The 23865-nt window shown below is 45.5% G+C and overlaps 2 protein-coding genes across 2 annotated transcripts in view; one reads left to right on the top strand and one right to left on the bottom strand.

The window, feature by feature from the left end:
- Positions 1 to 4844, bottom strand: part of mindy2 (MINDY lysine 48 deubiquitinase 2) — a gene marked incomplete at both ends in the record, with an annotated part of 20222 nt that extends 15378 nt beyond the window's left edge. Inside the window, 2 exons of the mRNA XM_084436609.1 lie at positions 3158 to 3215; positions 3942 to 4844. Coding sequence (XP_084292735.1) covers positions 3158 to 3215; positions 3942 to 4844 — 961 coding nt within the window. The remainder of the gene's footprint in view (positions 1 to 3157; positions 3216 to 3941) is intronic.
- Positions 4845 to 5763: 919 nt separating this feature from the next.
- The window catches only part of adam10a (ADAM metallopeptidase domain 10a), a 68466-nt gene continuing 50364 nt past the window's right edge, over positions 5764 to 23865 (top strand). The window contains exons 1-2 of the mRNA XM_084437497.1: positions 5764 to 5884; positions 19503 to 19653. Of these exons, the coding sequence (XP_084293623.1) occupies positions 5818 to 5884; positions 19503 to 19653 (218 nt within the window). The 5' untranslated portion in view covers positions 5764 to 5817. The remainder of the gene's footprint in view (positions 5885 to 19502; positions 19654 to 23865) is intronic.

Below are 23865 nucleotides of genomic sequence, written 5' to 3'. Positions count from 1 at the left end.
CCTTCTATCGGAGCCCCTCTCTTCCTCCGCCCGGGGCCCCCGGCTCCCCCTCCAGCTGACTGAAGGCTGGGTCCTCCCTGACTTGGCCTCCAGCACTGGAGCTGCCTCATTGGCGTAGCACGCTCCACAGGATGCAGCCGAATCCCAACATGCACCAGCCTCTTTAATACAACATAGATCTCCTCCAGGCTCCAGCACCAGCCTCACAGCAGTAACTAACTCAGTGTGTGAATCAACCCGGATTAAAAATTGACTCGTTGCAAGGAGCTCACTCTCTCTCTCTTTCTCTCCATTGCTTGTGCTGGGAGAGAAACAATAACTGTACATTACAAGGTGCAGTGCTGAGGGAAAGAGTTATCGACCAACTCCTGTACATCACACAAGATGAATGACTTGACCAGGAACTGAGTTGTTCGTTATACGTGTTGTCCTCTTGGCCACAGAGCTGGAGGGAGACGAAGCAGATTCCGGAACATCAATGATCCATCAATGAAGTTTAGACTTGGTTTTAAAATGCGTTTTTTATGATCAGATCATAAGTAGACAGTGGTAAATACAAGTGTAAACGACCAACAAAACAAATTGTGAAACATTTAATCAAACCACTTTTCAAGGTGGTCTGGGACACATTTGACCACACATCTTTCGTAGTCTAAACGCTAATGCGTCCTGATGTGTCCCCGACCAAGACCTAACAGGAAAACACATCATCAACGCAAGATATTTTTTCTCCTTTTCCCACCTTATCCTGCGCTCTTTTGCAAGTTGCAAATGACTTGTTCTATCAATCAAAACAGTTGGAATAGTCCTATTATGTACATTAGCTCTTCAAACATCTTCGGTTGCTTTCATGCTCACTTTAAAAAAAAAATCTGCTTGAAGTCAGACCGACTGATTATTGATTTGTTTTACATCGAGCAGCTGTGTGACACGCACGCAGGCAGGAGTGAGTTACTATGGTTACTTATATGAATACAAGTGGTCGGCTGGACACATTTGGAGATGCATGATAGACACAGGTGTAATCGATGATGTGTGATCTGATCGTCCAAAACGCATTTTAAAACCAAGTCTAAACAAGGTCAGAGAGTTGCAGTTTAGAGGTGGAAGGAACCTCTAAGGATGTCGAACACAGATGACCTAGTAGCAAAAACAGGCTTGTGTGAAATGAAAACGCTGTGAGCTGACCTCCATTCCTGCTGGTCAGCTGTGATCTTCGGGGGGGGGGGGGGGGTTGAGTGGTTTGTGCACAAGCTAAAACAGAGCTTGTTATCACATGTCTGGGGGTTTTCAAGTCAGGTCTGACTGCCAATCAGGGTGAAGAGAGGAGGAGGCCAGACACAGGGGAGGGTTGGCTGAAACATCACCTGAATCCGATGAGTCGATAGTGTAGCAATGGGAGTCGGTCTGGGTGACATCTTTAGGCTTCATGTGCATTTTCCAGTAGGAACACCTACTGTTTCTCTAGCTTTGCTGTCCCTTTTACTGTCCCTCATAAAAGGTTTTAGTTGGAATGTCATGTTAGATTTCCAAGGCCATTGTTGAATGCTGAACCATAGACAGCAGATCACTCAGCTTCTTGCAGTACAATGAACCAGCAACTCTAATGAGTGCACTTCAATTATAATTGAGCAGTCATGGGAACTAAGTGCTATGGACTCACACATAAAGATTTGTTTAAAGGAAACATTAAGCGATTCTATTAACATATTCCATTTATACACACATGTGACATAACAGTAACAACATGATTGCATGATCATAATAGTCCATGTTTCTTCAATATAATTATGAAGTCAACATTATAGCTCCAAAAATATATTCGCTAACAGTGGATAATAATAATAATAATAATAATAATTATTATTATTATTATTTCATGTCTCCCAGTCACACTCCTTCTATTTTGGTAGAAATGGTTTCTCACCCACAGTGAGGCAATAGCAACACTCTATAGTTAGACACAGAAGCTTCCTTTCCTCATGACCCACCCTGGTACAGTCAACACCAACATCCCGGGTCTATATTCACCAGCATAATGTGGGCCACGGAAGTGGGGAGTGGTTTTGGTGCATGCTGACCCCTTTACAGATGCCTGAGCACACCAGATCAAAATCTAAACACTAAGTGGATCCATTTCAAGACCTCAAAAGCTGGCGGGATCCTATCCATTACTGTTAGTTACAGTGTTGTTACTGATGGTAAACGAAAAAGTCTTCATATGATTTAGCTTTAACACACTCGAAATATGTTAATTATAGCCTCTGTGAGAGAGATACAGAGCTTGTGAAACTTGGTACCAAACAGAGCACTGCCTTGCAGAGAGTGCTTGGCAACAGTGACAGTAGTAGGGACTCTATAGCCTGAACGAGAGCCTCTAAAGTAAAGTAAGGTTTTACAGTACATCAAATCAACATCCCTGTTATGGAGGGGAACATGGGGTGGGAAGGGGAGGGGTGTTAGCATATCAGAGTGAGGGACTGGCTCCGGTTTCCCTGACGTTAGCAGGGGATTGGCCCGCGGGATTTCCCCAGTTCTGCTCTGCTCCTCTTTCGTAACTGGACCAGGCTGCCGGGCCCCGACCTCATTCAGACAGATCTTGAATGTGTATGCAACGCTCCCTTCTGATGACATGCAGAGCGCAGGTGAAGGGCCCAGAATTAGGAACCTACAGTTGCCAATTGCCATAGCTTGAATTGCATAGCATCTGTCATCTATGGCTCCTCTAGAAAGGAGGAAACAAATCCACAAGGGAAGAGAGAACATGAAAGAAGACCTAATCCTGTGATTATTAATGCACTCAGTAATACTTCCCAGGAAGAGGCACTGAGGCCGTAATTATAGTCCTCCACTCTGTCATTAGGTCACACTCAGACTGCTCTCCACAGACGGTCCCTTCTACATCTCGATGTCCTACTGTGTCTGCAGTGTCTGCACTGCATCTACAGCCATTGACACAAACAAGCAATTTGTGACATGATACCCCTGGGCGGTCGCAAACCCAAAAACATGTTTTCTCCTCTCATATCCTTTTGAGAACTGTGTCACTTACTCTAAAGTCACCTCCCAGGCGGGTACTCTGCTCAGCTGAGACACCCAGAAAGGATTTCAGAGACACACACGTACATGGACAGTTCTGAGCATCCCTACCACTCACCAAGGTATTCCATTAATTGTTCAGCAGTTATGATTTCCATCATTGGTGGCATCTTAACCTGCAATTGAAACACATACATGTGTTAACCAAACAAAGCGATGTGATGAGCCAAAAAACAGAACCCAGCAGGCACCTCCCACCCTTATGACCATTGTTCAGGGTAAATACATACAGATACACCCACACCTAGGCAGTTTAAAAGTCACCAGAAGTGCTATGTCAGCACACGTGTGTTCGATAGAGCCGAGAGCTCTGTTTACAGTTGCTCTGTTTAAGAACCTGTCCTCAACATGGCAGGCTACTCATTTTCACAGGAGGTGGTCAGGTTTTAGTGGAAGGCACCATACTGAGTGCTGCACACTAACAGTTGTGAAGCCGGATCTCTACTGCCTGCCAACCAACCAGCACTGATAGTAGTTGACTGTTATCTTTCTGGTGCAAATAAGACAAGAGGCTTGAATCCAGGATTCAATTAAGTGTGTGCAGCGCTTATAAGGGAGGCACTGACTAGGACCTTAGCATAAGACAATAAAAAATCCCAACATGGACCTGTCTTATGTCAATAACTTCCAAGATTCCAGTAGCGTATATTAAGATAAAGGCAATGCCAACCCTGAATCTGCATTATATAACCGTATTGCCCATAATCATGGGTCAATTTAATAGGTAGTATCTCTAACGTGTGGGCCTAAAAACGACAGTTTATATGATAAAAATTTCAGAATGTGTGATCATCCAATGTGAGCTTATCTCAGAAGTAAATAAGTCTTGACGTCAATATTACCTTCCATGCCAGTAAAAGAACATTCATAATTGCCAGCAATGGGCACGGGCCGTTCTCGTTCTGGGTAATGATCGGGGTGTTCTCCTCTTTCCACTTGATCCACTTGATGTGGTATATGGACTGACCAGCGCCCCGATCCTTAGCGCACGGGTTCTTGGTTCCATCGGCGGCCCCATATTCGCTCTGTAGTGCTATGGCGAGTCCCCTGTCCTCCAGTCCTTCGCTGTTGAGGTCGGAGCTGGGGCAGGAGTTGGGGTTCGAGAACGACTCCAAAGAATGGATGCTCCGGGATTCTCCAGCGATGCTCGGGTCACTCCCACTTGGCAAACCCTCGGCTATGGTTTGATCACCAGAAACTCCTGATTTGGCGTTTCCCGTATTTGATTTGTCCGGACAAAGGTTTGTCGGTTTTACCAGCTTCATCTGTTCAACTCGTGCACCATCCGGAACGTCAACTGGGACACTTGAATTCCTTGCACCCGATGTCCCCGTCTGACAGGAGGTCTCCTTATCCGTTTCGTTGTTTACTAACTTTGAGGTTGCAGCCTCGCTATTTCCTGTAGCCAGCACCAAGCGGTGTCCCATACCGTTACTCAACTGATCTCCTGATTCAAGAGACAGTGTCTCCGACCAACCACTAGATTGAGTGCTCTTCTCCGGTAGAGACTCGATAGTTTCTGGCATATCTAATTTCTCAACGCTGGAGATAGCATCAGCAGCGGTAGGACCACTACTAGCCCTATTACAACTAACCAAAGTACTGAGAGATTGCTCACTATTCTTGCACGTATCGGTTGCTCCTTTCATTCCGCCGACTGCTTTAATATCGCCCATTTCTCCAACGATAGTGGCACACAGAGAAGTCCCTCCAGTATCTCGATGCAGGTTTGCATTCTTCTCCATTTCGGTTTAAACACTGTCGACAGGTTTAGCTATATTGCAGCTTTAGCTTCTGTCCCTCAGACGCCATGACATCTCTCTGCCAGTGACGTCGCGCGAGGGTGCAATGTTACGTTGGACCGAGTGGGGGCGGTAGAGAACGAGAATGTAGGTCTCAGCATCAGCATCAACCCCATGGGTCACCGTCGCACGCAGCTAGGGTAACATAGCCTTCCTCTGCTGGTACAGTATAGAAGATGAAAATGTAATCATGGACATTGTGTGAGACTTGATGTGCACACGACGTGTGCGAGAGGGGGAGATGGGGAGAGAAAGAGGGAGGGGGAGAGAGATATACAGATACAAAGAGAGAGAGAGAGAGCAAAGGGGGATGGGGTGGAGTGTGTGTGTGTGTGTGTGTGTGAGGGGGGGGGGGGGGGGGGTAGTGTGCTAACTGTTTTCAGCCACACCGCGGCAGAGCTACACAGTAAAATGGATCCTGAGTGAATCCACTTGCACATCCTGCATGTCCGCTACAATAAATCTCTCATGGCTAAGTATGTGTTGTGTGGTCTTGTAAATGATAACAAACCCACCGTTTTTCCATTTCTTTAAGAAAATATCAATTTATTCTAACTTCATGCATTCTAAACATGTAAAAACTCTAACTGAGTATATTGTTACTGTAACTGTAGATTTTAGCGAACGGATTGCATTTGATTCTACAAAAAGGTGGACAGGTGTTTGATAATAGTTTGGGCCCCTATAGCCACATGTCTGTATTTGTTATGCTACTGAGGGGAGGGGGACCGGTACTCTGCCCACAACTGACGTCAGGCCGTTGGAGACAAGCGGTGAAAGACGGAGCTCGAGCTGCCGTGCTGCTGCTGGAGGATCCCAAACACACCGAAGGCGACTGCGCCTTTAAGAAGTTGAATCGAAACCTAGCCAGAGCGTTTTTCTTGGTCAATGTACTGGCTCGCCTAGCTTGTTTACAATGAATTTAATCGATATGGTATTTATAAAACTCTTGCTATTGTTTTGCTTTTTGAGGAATATCAAAGGTAAGTTCAATTTCTCTATTTAATCGTAATGAGGCAACAGTCGCGGAAGCTAGTCAGTCAGGAAGCTAGGTGAATGCTAGCGAGCTAACTAATGTTGGATGGGGAGGGGTGACTAGCTAGCTGGATTATGTCCCATTAGTAGTGCTATTCTACCAGTTAATGTTGACATTCTTAGTTTAGCTTGTTCTACTGATCATGACACCTAGCCTTCTTCTAGCAAGCTAGCACTAGCTAGCTATCTACTCAGTAAACAGGGCATTGGTAAAACACAGCCAGCTGTAACTTAGCCGAGGTGTCACCTGAAACCACCTAGTTATCGCCATCCCTGTAGGGTTGCTTGCTTGCTAACTAAATGTTACAGCTAAGTTCAAGTTCTGGTTATTTTGCAGGACATATCCAAAATGTCATTGGATTTATTAGTAGGAAATGTGACTACTAGACCTGTCACTTCCTTTATCACACTCTCAAAAAGTGCACTGCCCTATGCGTTCCTACCCGTCGAAGACTTTTCCAAGAATAGAAGGTGACTATTTGCTTGTAGTCATTACTGTAATGACAATCTAACGCTACCAACCCCGAATTTTCGTATTAAAGTCTGTGAATATTCGCATTAAAGTTTATATCTATCTATCTATCTATCTATCTATTTGTCTGAACTTGAACTCAAGCTCTGATGACTAATAGAAGGAAAGATCTGATCAACCACATCAGTGTCCACTCCAAGGTCCAACTGACCTCCGTTGGTTCCTAGAAATACTGCTGAATAAACTAGGCACATCATCTGTCGCTTAAGTCGTATTGGCCAATAAAATAGACTTTAAATCAGATGTTTGTGTTGTGTGCTGTCCCCTAGAGTGTAAACACAAGTGAGTAATTTGTTTTTGTTTATTTTTAAGGATCCCCATTAGCTAATGCTATGGCAGTCAGCTAGTCTTCTTGGGGTCCACACACAATCTGAACAAACATTAAGATTTTATTTGTCACATCATGGCACAGTGTACAATGTACAGTGAAATGTTGCTGCCAAACATTAGCCTACATCAAAACTACAATACAGATATGAAATTAAATGAAAATGAACAAAAGCGAATTACGTTTTTAAACATTAAAAAGCAAACTTCTTTCCAACAAAAATAAAAAGTAACCAGGCCTGAAACCATGAAATCAGGTGTCCCAGATACTGTTCATCCTGTCATCTGCATAACAATAAATGCACCTGTATCTTGTTTTTGAAAGATACATTGTTTTTTTGACTGGGGGATAAGGGTTGAATTAGCCTATTCCAAATTTTAATGGGCATTTTCTGAACGATAAGTCCTGAACGACTTATATCTTACTGACCAAATGTTCCAATGAAGGGTTTGATGCAGATACAGTATGACCATTTTAATGGATTGGCTGTGGGATGAAACGGTAGCATGGAATAAGGCTTTCTGAACCACCTGTTTTTCTGAATATCGCTTTGACAGTGTTATCGTTGCCAACTAAAATAATTCAAGAGGAGAGGACCCACCCACCCAGCCCAGAGTCAGAGATGGGTTACGACATTCTCTGAGGAAACGAGGAAGTGATTGTATGTACAGTAAAGCAGAGCCTTGTTTGGAAATCAAAAGGTTTATAGATTTCCCCTTCTGGACCTTGACTGACTTCTCGTGAACCATAAGCCCACCGCCAAAGCTAAAACACCATGAGAAGCAGCACCCATTCTCACTGCCAAATCCTCTGTTTGCTTGCAGTTATGCAATTTGATAACCTTTACGAGAAAGGCAATTTAGCGTTTTTTGGTTTGGAATAATGCCAGATGTAGCCAGGGAATCAATGTGAACTTTTTTTTTGTTATACATGGTTGCGTCTGTGAAGAGAAGAGGTGATTTATGCCAGCATAAAATATTTCCATGATTGAATAATGAATTATTCATGAAGGAAGGCAAGGAGAGCTGGCTAATCTGCTCCTGCTGAGAAAAACCTTATCAGCTGGTTGGTTGGTATGCCAAAAAGCCATGATTTCTTAAGAGACTAGCACGGCATGTTAATTAACTACTATGTTCAGGCCTATGTTCCATTGGATTCCATTGTTCACCTGTTGAGATGCTCTGTCTTTGTCTGTTCTACAGCTCTGAGGAACTACGTAGGTTCCCACAGTTCTCCGCTTTCTGTGTGTGTGTCTGTGTGACCGCAGCTGACATTTGGATATATCAGAGCATGTAGCTCAAAGAGGCTGTGCGCATGAAGGGCTGTTTTGGATGTGGAGAACAAAAGTGTTTTTTTCAGTCCATATGTGTCTGGGAGCACTTGTTGGCTTGTCAGGGAGGCACAACAGCAAAGCCTCAGAACAGCCTGTGGAGAGATGTTGCCTAAATTAAACTAAACCTGGAAAATCGTTACTTTCCTTCACATGTTTTCAGATTAAACCTCAGTAAATCCTCTCAATTAGCATTGTTGGAACACTGGATATTTTCACAAGGATTTTTCTGAATTGGACTTTCGACTTTGATCTGATGTCTTAAGTATGTGTGAAGTAGGGCTGCACGATTATGACAAAAGATAATTGCAATTATTTGCTTCAAAATGGTAATTGCGATTAATATTTTATATCGATTAATATACACTTGCCTTGACCTACTGCTATCTGTCTTCTCAGTGAAATTGCTACGCACAGCGCATTCAGCGGGAAAGCATGTGATTGGTCAGACAGCATAAGCGCCTGTGATTCGTCCGTGTAGTCCTAGCATACTCAATTCAAAGCAAAATTATTAATCACATTAATTGCGGCCTTTTGCGATTAGTTAATTGCGGAGGTCATAATCGCGATTTCGATTAATTCACGATTAATTGTGCAGCCCTAGTGTGAAGAATGGCAAGCACGCTGCATATGTGGCCTGGATTTATCCTCACACAATCCAATCATATAAAGTGATCTTTGCCAACAGCCTGACTGAGCTATCTCCCTTACTACCACTGCACCCTAGCTCAGCCCTTTGGTTGGAAACGTTCTGGATCTTTTTTTGGGTGCATTTTAACTTGTGAAAATGTTATCATGGCGAGAGATTAATTGCTAGGCAAGGTCAGATTGTTTAATTAAATTTTCATTGCTCAAGAGCATTCAGCAGAGACAAAAAAGCCAGTATAGGGAATGTGTTTACAGGGCTTACTGTATCTATCAAGGCTTTAAGAAGCTGTCTTATGATTCACCTTTTTAAGAGCACGAACGAGTGAACTAACAGTGGGGTCCACAAATAAGTCCTAGTTATGTGCAAGACAAATTCCCCTTCAAGGCAAGGGCAACCACGTAACATACAGTTCAGTGTTGAATTACCATGTTGCTTTTGGGCCCTCAGTTTAAACCTCTGGATAAGCCATGATTAACCCTCAGCAGAGCTTCATTGCATTAGGCGTACAGTGTGACTTGCACGACAGACTGATAGAAAGGCAGTGGGTACTTAGTGGGTACTGCTGGACAGTTGAGCGCTCCCTCTCTTCGGTAGACCACAGTGGCACACGCTTGTGTGACACACAGGCAGAGCTTTCTCTTTGTTTTCCATCAGGGGTGAATGTTGTTTTGCACCAACATGCTTTCTGAGATAATGCATTGGTCAGGGTGTTGATGTATTTGACTTCCTGTGACTGTTGCCAGGAAGCGGATGCCCTGTGTGTGTGTGCGTGTGCGTGTGTGCGTGTGTGTGTGCGTGCGTGCGTGCGTGCAAGAGGTTGGAAAAACAAGATGAGGAATTAAAACAGCATGGCCCTTTGGAGGTGATGTCACTGCAATTGTCATATTGCTGTTGACAGTATTGTGGGCCTCAGCAACACAATATGAATGGATTTTTGTGGTGCTGAGACATTTTTTATTAATCTTATGCCGGGCTCACACTACAGGATATTTAAAATCCGGGACCAATTTCGAAATCGGGTTACATCACGCACATAAGGAGAATCTTAACAGATATTCTTCTTGCGCATCTCATACGAGCACACACAGCAAGATTTGAAAATAATGGCTCATCACACACTACAGGATCTTATTGTGCCTGAGGGAGCAACGAACCACTGGTCTCGCCGTCTCACTTGCAAAGTCGGGACGTAATAATCTTAAATATCAAACTTGTTTGATATTATCGGGGCCGCCCAATGGGTCTGCGAGCCGATCAGGAGGTATAAGGTTGGATCTGTAAACACCTCACATTACAAGATAATCTGGACCGATCATCGGCCCCGACCAACGTTCCAGACCAGATTTCTCCTCCGATTGTTGGGAGGGGTGAATCGGGGATAAATCGTCCCAAAAATCCTGTAGTCTGAGCCCGGCATTAGGCCGGCTACATGTGGGACTCTCGTCCCAAAGGCATTGTTTTCTCTTGTAGCCTAGGCAACCTCTGATTATTCCCTCGCAAAACAGCCAGTGGGTTTCAGCAACCACAAGACTGAAACAATCTACGGTTTATAATAGTGAATTGGTCATAAAAGGTTTGTGTTACAGGGTACGATGTTGATGGTGCCAGCTGATATGTTTCATGCTGCTCATGTTATTTATTGTTGTCCCTGGAAAGTTTGTAAACAGTCATGTCAAAATTAGATTAATTTCCTATCAGACTAGCCAAACTGGTTTGTAAATGCAATTCTAGTAGCCACAGTTCCTGTAAAGACTAGCTCTGAGAAGGGTTTATAATGTGGACGGCTGATGGTGATTTCAAACTCCCACATTTCCTCCTACAGGGATTATTACTAACACCAACACCTGACAACACCGTCATTAATTGCACCGCCTGTATCACGGACACAGCTAGGGATGCACGATACTGGATTTTCGGCCGATATCCGATCCGCCGATCTGTTCCAACTCATTTGGCCGATAACAGATACCGATACCGATCCCTACACCTAATTGCAGAGATCATAAAATCTCTTCTGTAGTGGAATTAACATAGGGCCTACAATATATGCATATTCTTATCGTGTTGGCCCACCAGCAAATGCAAATGAAGCTTAAAATGATGTAATATTCATTCTTGGTGCAAAATAAGATCAGAGGAGATTGGATCGGCGGGTATCCGCGTGTTGGCCGATCTCCCATCTTGCATTTTAATGCCAATATCGGCTGATACAGATACCATGCCGATAATAACGTGCATCCATAGACACAGCCACCATCATCCATGATTGGGTGATATAAGTAGATGAGGATATTTCATAGAGTGCAGACTACAGATAGTAAATTGCCAGATTGGGAACCTTATAATATCTAGTTGCATAACTAGGACTGGAATGAGGAATTGATTAGTGCTGATAAGATATTGGACAAAGGATAAGGACAAGCAATGTCAAGAATGCCAATGTACCTGTACTGGTTACATACAGCAAAGTAAACATTCTATTCAATTCTATTTTAAGTTCATATCAATCTATCAAATGTACCATAGCCACCATAACCCAGTTTCTGCTTTGGTTTCCTGACTATGCAGAAATGGTGCAAAACACATGAACAGCTTTCTTTTGCTGGCGCATCAGTAATGAACCCTATCGTTACATTGGTTCAGTTTGACTTGTCCTAAAGCGTGCATGAGACAAGGATGCTGGTATGAGAGGAAGGACGATGTACCTTCATCGGGCTTTTGTGTTACAGACCCCACCCCCCTTCCCGTGACACATTGTCCACACAGAGTGCGGCAACCGGACCCAACACAAAAGCGTATTTGTGTGAAAACATTTGCCACCACACAGCCCATCTGATTAGGCGCTCCTCAGTGGGCTTGGGCTGCAGCTACTGTAGCTGCCACTGGATATCAGTAATACTACAGGCCTACACCTAATGCAATGATGTTTATAACCCCTTAGTTAACGGTATAGTCACTGTAGCCTAGTACTAGGTAGGTTGTCTTTAGGCATGTAGGATAATAGTGTTGTGTTTAACTACTTGCCCCTAGTGGGATCAATACAGTTGTTTTGAATGTAAGGTTAGACTAGTTCAACCACAAGTTTCCAGATGTAGGCTTCTTCCTCGGCAATGTAGCCTGCAGCCTCTCAAGGCCTCCACAGTGTCAGTGGTGGCACACCATGTCGGGTGAGGGAAAAGTGTGTTACTCAGAGTAGTGAGCCCTCTGTCCCATATCAAACAACCCGCCTGCAATTTTACCCAGCTTGCATGCTTATGTGTGGAGAGGAGGAGGAGGGTGGGATATAACCGGAGCTGTTTCCACTTTCCTCTGTGCCTGTCAAGGCGGCAAGCAACCCTGTCAGGCTTCGCACCTCGGCGAGTGAGGAATCGGAGTGAAAATGACTTCACTGCTCTCAGATCCTATATTGACACGAGCCCACAGAATGAAGCTAACGGCCAGTGTTTTCTTAGCTTGTTATTGACTGATCCGGCGGGGTTCCATAAGGGCGGGCCCCGTGGCCCACCACCTTAGTACAATTAAATACATTTAGGCATTTTCTCCTCTTGTAAATTGTGCTCTTAGTCTTGGTCCGTGCCCGTGCCCTGCCATTATCAGAATACTTAGTCAAACATGAGGCTATTTTTCATTTTCATGTGTAGCAGTATGGTTTCCTTATTTGAATATTCCAATGTTTGTATAAAGTCTTTGACAGCCTGCGAAGCAGTCGTTACGGTAATAAATGAGTTTAGTTAGCCAATCTCTCTTTTGCTATATATATATATTTATATATTTTTTTTTAACTTCATTTAAATGATGTCAGGAAAAACACTTCCTCATCCATGGTCTCTCCCTGCCCGTAACCCTGACAACCCACCCGTCTTCCTTCCCCGGGGCCTGGGCACTTCCCGGGCCTTCAGACTACACACCAGGCACGGTGCTGAGAGAGGCCGGGGAGTGGCCTGGCGCTATCAGTAGCCTTCCTCCTTGACTGGTCCAGAGAATTGATGGACTATCCTAATCCTGCACTGACCCATTACCATACCCAGGCCAGGCTCGGTATCTCCCCTCCCAGCGGTCTCACCCTGCTGCTGACCCACCCCGACCTGAAGCCAGCTGATTGCAGTGAGCTGGCCGGGGAGCGGTGGATTTAGTCTGATAAGGGGCTCATTACAGTATCTCCCTTATAGGACGGACATGATTAACCATGCCGTAGAAAGCAGTGTTAGTGTGTGTCCAGTCCACATACTGCCTCTTTTTTTGGCAGAAAACCGCTGTCACTGACCCAAAACAATTTAGACAGTTAAATCAAGCACAGCTGAAAGGCTGATTTATGTAGATTTTCCTCGAATAAAGTGGCTGATTCATTCCGTATCGAGTGCACACACTGTGAACAGTTGTGCTTGATTTAACTTTCTAAATTGTTTTGGGTCAGTGATATTAGGGTACATCGCTAGCCTACATGGTGTTTGGTGAAGCACTAGCTCTAGTGAGGGAAACTCACTCCAGCACCCTGCCAGAGGTTTTCTGCTAGAAAAATCACCCTTATATAGAGTTATTGAAACGTCTGTTTAATATCCTTGCGGTACAATAATGCTAACTTTTAGAGTGAGTTTTTGCATTTTCACTTACTCAAAGAGGAGGAATTTATTTATAAGTCATAGTTCATTTACCGTGGCACCTTTTCCAATTAAAATTAGGGATGTGGGTGTTTAGTAATTTGTTCTTGCGTTATCACTTCTCAGAAATAACTAGTTCTGGATAATGTAATTCTTCCTTGCCAAATTTGTAGTTATGCAATGAGCCTTCTGGTGTCTGTTCAGTCAAGTTGTGTGTACACGCGTGTGCGCGCTCTAACTTGATATAGCGGTACAAGTGGTGTAGGATAATGCAGTTGGGTTGTTGTCACATCCTTGTGTGGGGGTTGATGGGAGGAGGCGTTCTGAGAAGCCAGTCTTTGTGTTGATACACACAACAAGGGCTCACTGTTTCCTGGTTGATTAATCCTCCCCCTTGTTCTTCCATCTCACTGCCCACCCCTCTCTCTTGTGTCCTACCCCATCAGTGTGGCTCAGTCTACTGCTGTCCTGTTCTGCCTTGGGGGAGGGTTAAGAAAGCTCCTAAATCTTGGAATATTTCTCCCTGACTCATTCATGAGCATGTCATGGCAGGCAGAGCACGCCCGTTGCATTCTGAAGACACACTGACAGCAAACAGCACAGAGAATGTAGGTTACTTCAACTGATAGAGGCAGACTGTCATCGTTTGCGCCCGCCTGCCCGCAAGTGGGTGTGTGTTGTATTGTACACTGTGTATAGTGTATGTGTGTGTTTTGTCTCTTAACGATTTTTATGATCATTATTATTCATAGTGCTCGAACAGAGCCTTGGCTGATGACTGTACTCTCCATAATGGATCTGTCTTTTCAGCACATCAGAAGCAGGGAGGATTGTGATTCCTTGGATGTTTCTAATTGAATAGTCTTTAAAACAGGCCTAGTGGACCTATTCTGCATGGCAAGGCAGGCACTACCCCTTCCCTGGTGTTTTCTGAAGGGTAGCCATAGTGCACTTGAAGAGTGTGCAAGTACAGTACAAGTTTGTATCTCCGACCACTCTCTCTAAGCTTTTATTGACAAGGTGCCAACCAATGAATGTTGGTGGTATTAGCTGTCTGGTTAGTCACCTTCACCAGCTCAGTGGCCTTGTGGTCCGCCCTGAGGTTGGGAGTTCGATCATCGGCCGAGTCATCCCAAAGACTGTAAAAAATGATACCCAATGCCTCCCTGCTTGGCACTCAGCATCAAGGGTGGGATTGGGGGAAAGTCCCTGCGACATACTAGCGTCATGTCCAGGGGGTGTACTTGTACTTCAAGCCGCCTCACGCTAAGGAATCGGGAGATGGGCTCCTCCCCTATGGGCCACTAGGCTCGGGAACCATACCTACTTTTACTTTGTCATCTTCACCAGATGTGCAGCTTGGCTAGTACTGTACTGTGTGGTAGAGAGACCACCTCATGGGTACTCTTGGAGCCCTCTCTGTTTTGTTCTCTCTCTCTCTCTCTCTCTCTCTCTCTCTCTCTCTGTCTCTCTCACACACACACACACACACACACACACACACACACTCTGCCAGAGCGTGTCCTTCAGCATTTCAAAAGTCCCCTCACTGGCACTTTCTGCATTAATGAAATTGATGGCCTGTGTCCAAATCCCTGTCTGTATCTACGCAGCCGAGCTCTCGACTCCTAGGATCAAGCCTCTCTCCACTGTAGGCCCTCCATCCTCTCGTCTGTTGCACACACGGAGGGACCCTCGTGTCTCTTCTGAGCTGAGGACCTCATCCCCCCACCTGGAGGCAGTCTGGGTAGAGGGGTTCATTTGACAGGGTTGTTTTCAGCCACTTCAGCCTCCACTCCAACCTGTACTGTTTACTAAAAGAAGTTTGTCTCTCAGCCGGTAACAAGGGCCGTGATGACATCCCAAAGTAAAAGCATAATCTTCTTTACTTGGACTCACGCACATGTTTGTATATATTTAATATTAATATTTCTATTATATATATTGAAGCAATAACTCTTGAGATGGTGTGGTATATGGCCAATATACCATCGGTTGTGCTGCCAGCACAACCCTCGAGTGAGTTATTGCTTTTATACAACGATTACATAATCGGGAAACATTTATGAGATAAATCCCTACTATTTCAGTGTCTTAATATTGATTTTAGTGAACTCCACCAAGAAAGGTAGTTCCTTAAACTATCACGTTGCTATGGAGTTTCAAAAGGACGAACAATGAGCCCTAGCAACCAAAACTAATACTCCTGACCAACCTAGCTAGCCATGAGCGAAGTGTAGCCTACCTTTGCTGTGCAACTGGGAGTTGCAAAACTGGTGATGATAACCAGAGTGGTAGGCTACAGGACGGATAGAACAACTCAAAATTGACATTGAATGTTTCAATTTTTCTTGAGGAGAACCCGTAATATAACAGACGGTTACACAATGGAACTAATGTTTTTACAGGCAGTAATAATTGGCACAGTAATATTTCACATAGAACAGTAAAGAGGCTTTGCTCGTGGTATATCGTGGCATATACAACGGCTCTTAACCAATCAGATTGCGAGGTCGGAACTACCCTTTGTATAAATATGAATATTTAATATTTTTTATATTATTTATCTAATCTTCTCTGGTCATCTGCCTGCTCCTTTTCTGCAGCATATTGGGGGTTTGATAGAGAAAATTGAATGTAGAAAATATAGATTCTCCCAGATGAAATGGTCTGCAGCTGTCAACTCTATTTTTCATTAGGAATCATTAATCCTGCGCCACACTTGGTGCTTTGTGCTTGAACATTTTTCCTTTCTTTTTCCAACCAAGCAGATGTTTTTTTCCCTGCCTCCGTTTTTCTTAAAGCCCTTTTTTCAGTTCCCAATTTGAAACACACTCTCTCTCTCTAGATCTATGATGGCACAGTGCACACACCTCTGGGGTTGTCTGAAGCTACATCATTTGTTCAGTGTCCTTCGGCAGAAGCTTGCATTGTCAGTTAGGGGGAATGTGTTCCCTCTGCGACAGGCAACTAGAGCTTGAATGGACACTGGACATTCTGGACTGCTCAGCACCAGACTAGGACCAGCTCTGAGACCCATTCAGCTAGCTAGTCCAGCACAAGCCAGCGACCTCAGTGGCCTCAGAAGCACCTAGGCAGCCAGTCCCCATTGCGTCTGCAGGCCGACAGCTACCCTAGAGCTGCCGGCCAGTGTGCTGTGTGCTTGCGTTCCTGCTCGTGGGACCTACTTTTGTTTCAAGGAGGGCAGCCATCACTTATTCATTATAGACTTCATGTCGGTATCAGAATATGTTGCAGCTGCTGCATCTTAAAGCTCTTAAAGGCCTGCCGTTTCTGTAGTAATGAGTCATGCATCCCTTCCTTCCTCTGATGTAATCTTGCAATCTTACTTGCTTCAGAGCTCACAGGCTTCAAGATGACAAAGTCTCGGGGAAGGAGGGGGGGGGGGGGGGTGAAAGAGGTGTGGGGTGAGGGAGACGAGAGAGAGGGAGAAACGGAGAAGAGATGAAGGTTGGTGCAGGAAGCTCCTCTGTGGAGCAACGAAGCGCGTGGTCTTTGTGTCCCTCTTAACAAGCAGAGTCCCTGCAGGTTTATCCCCTCTGTGGAAACTACATGAGTGGAAAGGTTTATCGCAGAAGAGCAGGTGGAACCAATGATTTCAACGCTGCTGCTGGCTAGCTCCGTCCCACTCTCTCTCTCTCTCTCTCTCTCTCTGTCACTCCCCCTCTCTCTGCTGACTGCAACATTTATTTTAAAATTGATCTTTTCTTTCACTCTGCATGTTTGCCTAAACCATGCAATGTGTTTCTTTGTCTCAGCATCACAAATGTATCTTGTGAAAATTCTCTTTGTCAACAAGGTCTCTCTCTCCACCGCACTGAGCTGGGCTGGGAGCTCACGGGGAGACATTTACTGAACAGAGAAGCAGACATCCAGACACTCTTCTAGACAATAAGGAATATTCCTATGCTCCATTCTCAAGAGTTATGGTGATGGACCTCGGTTTCTCATTTCACACTTAAATATCTTGCATCTGCTGCCCACTGATGACTGAGACATTTTTATCATTTCCTCTGTTTTTAATGCTGTTCCTGACAGCACTGAAATATGGCTGCTTCAGTATCATTTCTCCGAGCTACTACACTATGAAGCCATATGAAGAGTATCCTTGCCAGCTTGCATGGACGCTAGAAAGTTGACTGTTGTCTATAGATCAGATAGCTTATGTCTCGCCACACAGCTGGCTCCAGTGGTGTGCGTTTGGGGCGTTCATGGTTTGAGATCAGATTGTTTCATTGGCTCCTGGTCCTCAGTGTTCTCAGCTTAGCTGAAAGGAGTTGAATTTGTAGCCGTCTGATGGGAAAAGCTAATGTTGGGCAGCCTACCATAACCAAATGTACCTTAATGCATTCACATTCTAGCATTCACATTCTAGTAAAGCAGAGATTGAAGCAATTGCTGAATTTAGATTTAAAGCTTGGGATGTGCAGTGTCAGATCTGACCATATAAAGATGATGATACTGTAGTCTCTACTGTAGTAGAAATTACTTTCCCTGTACCACGCTGTCAGCATTAATCAGAGATCCAGATGGTCATCATTGGAAGCTCAAAAGTGATCCTCATCTGATTTTAAAAAGATAAACTCGAGAAATCCCCACACAGGGCCATCATATGAATTATGTAATGTCTTTAACCTTCCTCAAATTTTATGGATTTTTTACACCTATCTTTGCCATTTATCAAATTAGAGTGCTGCTGGTGATCAACTGTATTGCCACAGAGTTGGCAGGCAGTAGTAGTAGTAGTTTGACAAATAGCCTCTTTTTCCGTGTTGGCAGTGCATTGCTTCTTGCAACTCAGAGAGAGATAAAGAGATAGAGAAAGATGGGGAGAGAGAGTGTGTGTGTGTGTGTGAGAGATAGAGGGAGAGAGAGACACACAGACTCTGGGCCAGTGAAGAAGAGAGAGAGAGACTCTGGGCTGTGGTGACTGGATATCAGTGAAGAGCTGGAACCCCTGCTAGTTCCTGGAAATTGACAATGTTTTTTGTGTCAGACAATAACAAGGTTGGAGCCCCAGCAGGGGGGATGGACTGCCTGCCTGGCGTTGATGGGAAGCCCCACCTCACTGCCATGATGGGAATGGCAACAGTGACGTCATTGACAGAACACTGCAGTCTGTGTGTTCGTCTGAAGCCCGCGGTATAGCTGCTTTTAACCGCACCCCCACGCGTCCACTGCACGTTTTGCAGCGTCGGCTGCGGTCGACTGTGCATGTACGCAGGAATTAACGCACCGCAAAGTACGCGTGTCACTATGCGGACGTGTTGCTAAACAACAAGTATACCGCGGGTCTTACACTCAGCTAGAGGGAGGGGACTTCGCGGAACTCGTCGACACATTATAGAAAGTACAAAAAGATGCCTGAATCTTTTTCAATTGTCAAAAAGGGGTAGCAAGTTAGTCTGTTATGGCGTGTTTTCCCCGCTTCTCTGCTTTTCACTGTGTTGAATCATGCATGCAGCATCCTGGTGGGCGGAGTAGCAATCAGCAGATGGAGTAAATTTAAAACCTGACAAGCTCTGTGCTCCCCAGCCTGATCTGGTGGTGGGGGCAGGCGTTCTTCAAAAAGGCAACTATTCCCATCCCCAAACAGAGAGGAGGTAGCCTCTTTGAACGGATGGATGAAAATGTGTGCACACGCACGCACGCACGCATGCACGCACGCACACACGCACGCACACACACACACACACACACACACACACACACACACACACACACACACACACACACACACACACACACACACACACACACAGACACACTACACACACATACACAAACACTACACACACATACACATGTGTAAACACATACAGTACACACATGCATACACACACACACTAAATCAAGGGTGGGAATGACATACATTTATGTACAGTCTACTGTTGTATTATTCATAAGATTGCAATACCACTGAATTAAGTCAAGGTGAGAGCTTTTGCAATGAGGGGCGTGTCATGATCTGGATTAAAATGACTACAATAGACTTTGTGCATTTTCACACTTGCCTCTAAAATTAATGCCTGCCAGGCTGTGGGTAAGGAGTTAGTGGCATTAACCTTTAACCATTAACCTCCTGCCTTCCCCTCCCTTGTGTTTCAGGTCAGTATGGGAACCCTCTAAACAAGTACATCCGCCACTATGAGGGCCTGTCGTACGACATGGAGGCCCTGCACAGCAGTCACCAGAGAGCCAAGAGGGCCGTCGACCACCAGGACAAGGTCCTGCAGCTGGACTTCCATGCACATGGCAGGTCAGTTACAGTGGTCCTTCATTTCACACAGGCTTCCTGAATCTAAACCCAATCCAACCGGCATGAGCACAGCATACTGGCGCAGCGTTCTGTTAAAGCTCGCAAGTGAGTAACTGATTTGTGACACGTTTTGTCATCGGCTAGAGCAAAACGGTCATGGTTTAGGGGTGGCAACAACGAGAAGCAATATATGGTTCATTGATCTGATTGGTTGAAGGTAGCCTGTGATAGACAGATTGTCCATCCAATCACCTGCCAAGTATTTTTGAAAGTGCCTTCCCTTTTCCAGACGGTTTCCAACGGAGCTTTCCCAGCCAGTTGGGTGGAACAAAACCATCTGGCCTGTTAGGCTAATTCAATGGAAGAATCTACCAAATCTGCCTAAGAATGTGTGTGTTGTCTCCAGCAGTGGCTTTGCATAACAGGAATTTCCTAACGTGGGTTCCGGAACTGTTTGGAAGTGCTGGAATACCAATGCCAATCAAGCGCCGCAAAAACATGGGCAGAGGGGCGGAGCCAGCGCATTACCGTTCAAATCCAGCTGCATTCAGATAGATACTTTAATGATCCCCCTAAGGGGAAATTTGGTGTTGAAAATGACACAGAATATCCATAGAAGCAATAAGCATAAAAAGAAGAACAACAAGGACTATATACATCCATACGTAAAGTATGTGTAGAGTATAGGATAGAATATGTACATAGATACATCCAGTCTGTATAAATGGATATATCTAGGAATTCACATATATAGTACATACATCCAGGCTGTATAGATATGTCTAGTAATACACATACATACACACACACACACACACACACACACACAAACCTCCTCACTCAGGAACGCTCAGGCACTGTTATAGAGTCTGATGGCCGCTGGCACAGGAACACCTGAACCTCTCTGTATTACACCTGGGTGGTTTCATCGGGAGCGTATAGTTGGGACTACAGGAAATGCAAAACTAATTTAGGTAATACACTTTGCCATTTGTGTAATAAAAACATCAGTGAAGTAAGAGAGAGGGAGAGAGTCCCAAAGTGATTGCACCTTGTGTGACATATATGCTACCAACAGCTTGCAAGAGACTCGTTAGGTATACTTGAAAAGTGGATATCTGGATATCTGCAGCCAGCGACCAATCAGAGACCAAATCAACCTCTTGGCACAGCTCATTATCTCCGCGCGCCAATCAGGATACAATACAAAATCAGATCGGATTCTCATTGGTGCCCACGTATATCATAGCTTGTTCCCAGAAGTTCTCACCGCAGCGAGAGGATCTGGGTGCTTAGCAGATTACTTTCCCTGTACCTGTTCGTTCCCAGAACCTGAGTGATACAGAAATGCTGACTTTGAGTGGAGCCATAAAGGTCTTCTACGCCGTAGACTGTCTCCAGTCGTCCACCCCCTCCTTTCCAAACCCCGTTAGTATTCTTCTCCCGTCCTGCTCTGGGCTGTGTGCGGGATGACTTGATGGGTTATTGGCTTATTAAATCCTGTCGTTCGTAGTCGCCATCTCTCCGTGACCTTGACTGATATCATCAACAAGGAGCTTCTCTAAATCAGATCCCAGCCCAGCCTGAGCCCAGAGGTTAATTTGGACGGATAGAGGCGCTGTGTGCTGCTGAGAGAAGCTGCCTGATCTGTTTGCTTGATATTGCACATGCTCTGTTTATGGAAAGATGGACCAGGGGTTTCTCCATCCCACCCTAATCCGCTGTCCATTTAAGATGCTAGATAAAGTCATGTTGGAAGCAGCCTGGCAGACATCGCTACAGCCTCAGCCTTAAACTTACCCCCCCCCCCCCTCTTCTTTTCGTGATGGTAGACTCAAACATTGTGGTCGGGCCGCCCCCAAAGATCCCATATAGGCAGCACCTCCCGATCCATTTCCCTCCCTCTGACAGTTTCTAGAACCCTCGCTGCAGCCTGATTCCACTGGCTCCAACCCCCCCCCCCCCCACCGCCCTCGTCTTGTCTCGGAGTGGTACCACATCGCCGCTGTGCTGGGATTGACCGTGATAAGTGGTTTCCCTCCCAGTGAAGGCGCAGCTCGCTCCTTGTGAAACAGACACCGAGCCTTTCGGGCAGACGCCCTCCTGAGAGCAGCAGCAGCCGATCACGAGCTGTTAGAGGAAGACCAGCTCTTCTGTTGTTTCCTCAGAAGCCCCAGAGCTGCTGTGCAGTGCACTGTCTCACTTCCCATGGTCCAACTGCTCCATTTAACTTGAGACAGAAAACTTTTATCTGAACAATATCGACATTTTACTGTTAATATTCCTTTGGATAGAATTTTGCCCATTGTTCAAGAACCAAGTCAGTTGTGTTGTCTTTGCCACAAAAGCCTATATAGATTACAGTGGCGCCATTTCTGTTTTGTAAACCTTCTCTTAGGACAGATTAACCCAATTGAGCGATCCAGGGGTCTTTGTCCAGTTTTCCATCCTTGGACAGTACAGTTGAGAGCCTGCAGTGGCCACTTCCTGTTTGAGTGGTATGTAGGGGAGGACCCACTGCTGTCGAGGTGCCCTGCTGGAGACTCCCAGCTGTGCCAGATAGATGTGTGTTGCAGCCTGTATGTTAGCACTCAGCACTCACAGTGTAGAGGAATAGAAAATGTATTTGCCATATGTAACAAGCACAGGTACATTGGAATTCTTGTCTTTGCTTATCCTTACAGCGTCTGATCAGCACTAATCAGTTCCTCACTAATCAGTGTCTCCTCTGCTCTAGGTTCTCTCTGTGTAGACCAGAGCTCATAATTACACACTGCCTCCAGCCACAGAAGGAAAAATGCAGCTTCTCTGGAGCTGTTCGCCTTGAGCCCTTAACACCAAGTCTCTAATATGTCCTGTATCCACAGTCACACACTACCACACCGAACTGGGACACGCACTGTACTCCAACACACACAATCGCATATACTGTACACAGTAACTCTATCTCAATGTCAGGTTTTTTCTCTCTCCGTCTCTTTTTTTCTTTCATGGTATGTCATCTCAGTGAGGCTTTGCTGCAGGCACTGTGCCTGCTATTAGGGAAGTTATCTCCCTCTCTCTCTCTCTCTCTCTCTCTCTCTCTCTCTCTCTCTCTCTCTCTCTCTCTCTCTCTGTCCATCTCTCTCTCCCTCATTTCTCTCTCCCTCTGTTCGTCTCTCTCTCCCGCCCTCCTCTACTGTGTTTGAAAGGGTGTTCTTCTGAGGCCTAAAAATAATCCCTCCCAGGAGCCCTGTCATTTCCAACACGCTCACCCTCTCTCCTCTGTGCAGCCTCGCCTTTCTTCTCCTCGTCTTTCGGCAGTGTGTGTGTGTGGGGGGGGGCTTATCAGAGCGCCTCAGTTGTACCCCATGTGTCCTACTGGCCCTTCTGGTGAGGCCTCTGTGTTGGAGAGGTAATTATGTTTAACCCTACCCTCCATGTGAATATTTTACACGTCTGGGTCTTTGTGTAGAAACCCTTTGGTGTTCCGTTTTCTGACAGCGCAAAAGTCACCCACCAGCAATGTGGTTTTGTGTCTCTCTCCTCGCCCTGGCTGGTTACTCAGCCTCATAGATCATCTGGAGCATTTGCATTTGTTGGAATGATAACAGAGGGTTCGGGTGTGTGCGAGGCTTCAAAGCTAGATGGCAGGTCCGTGTCATTTCCTCCTTGCATCAGCCAAGGCCTACTAGCCTAGTATGGAACACAGCTTCGTTCATTCACTGCTTGGTCAGCAGACCGTGGTCGGTGTCTCTGACATGTTCGAGGATTCATACTTTCCAATAACAGAACTGGAATGATTGAATGTTTGGATTGGGTTGTCCTGAGGTACTTTCTCCTCCAGTCGGCGCCGCCCTCGTGACTGACTGAGAGCTCCTGATGTCGGGGGACAGCAGAGAGCCTGGGTCAGTGTTGGTTGGCCGATGTTGACCACAAAGACTGATGCTCTGACCCCTTCGTGGCTAGCTTTACCGTAGTGTTTGTGTGTGTGTGTGTGTGTGTGTGTGTGTGTGTGTGTGTGTGTGTGTGTGTGTGTGTGTGTGTGTGTGTGTGTGTGTGCGTGCGCGTGCGCGCCTTTGTCCTCTCCCTACCCTGAGGTGCATGACCTTTTGGGCTGTGCCTGTTGTGCTCCACCCTCGCCCCACCCGCGTTCAAGGCCAAGGCACTTTGGAGCTTCGCCCTGCATAAAAAGCCCTTTTGTAAGCCCACTCGCACATGATCACTCCCCGG

The sequence above is a fragment of the Borostomias antarcticus genome (genome assembly GCF_949987555.1).
Source record: "Borostomias antarcticus genome assembly, chromosome: 4".
NCBI classification, from domain to species: domain Eukaryota; kingdom Metazoa; phylum Chordata; class Actinopteri; order Stomiiformes; family Stomiidae; genus Borostomias; species Borostomias antarcticus.
The sequence above is the reverse complement of the archived record's forward strand: the minus strand, read 5'-3'. Positions and strand labels throughout refer to the sequence as shown.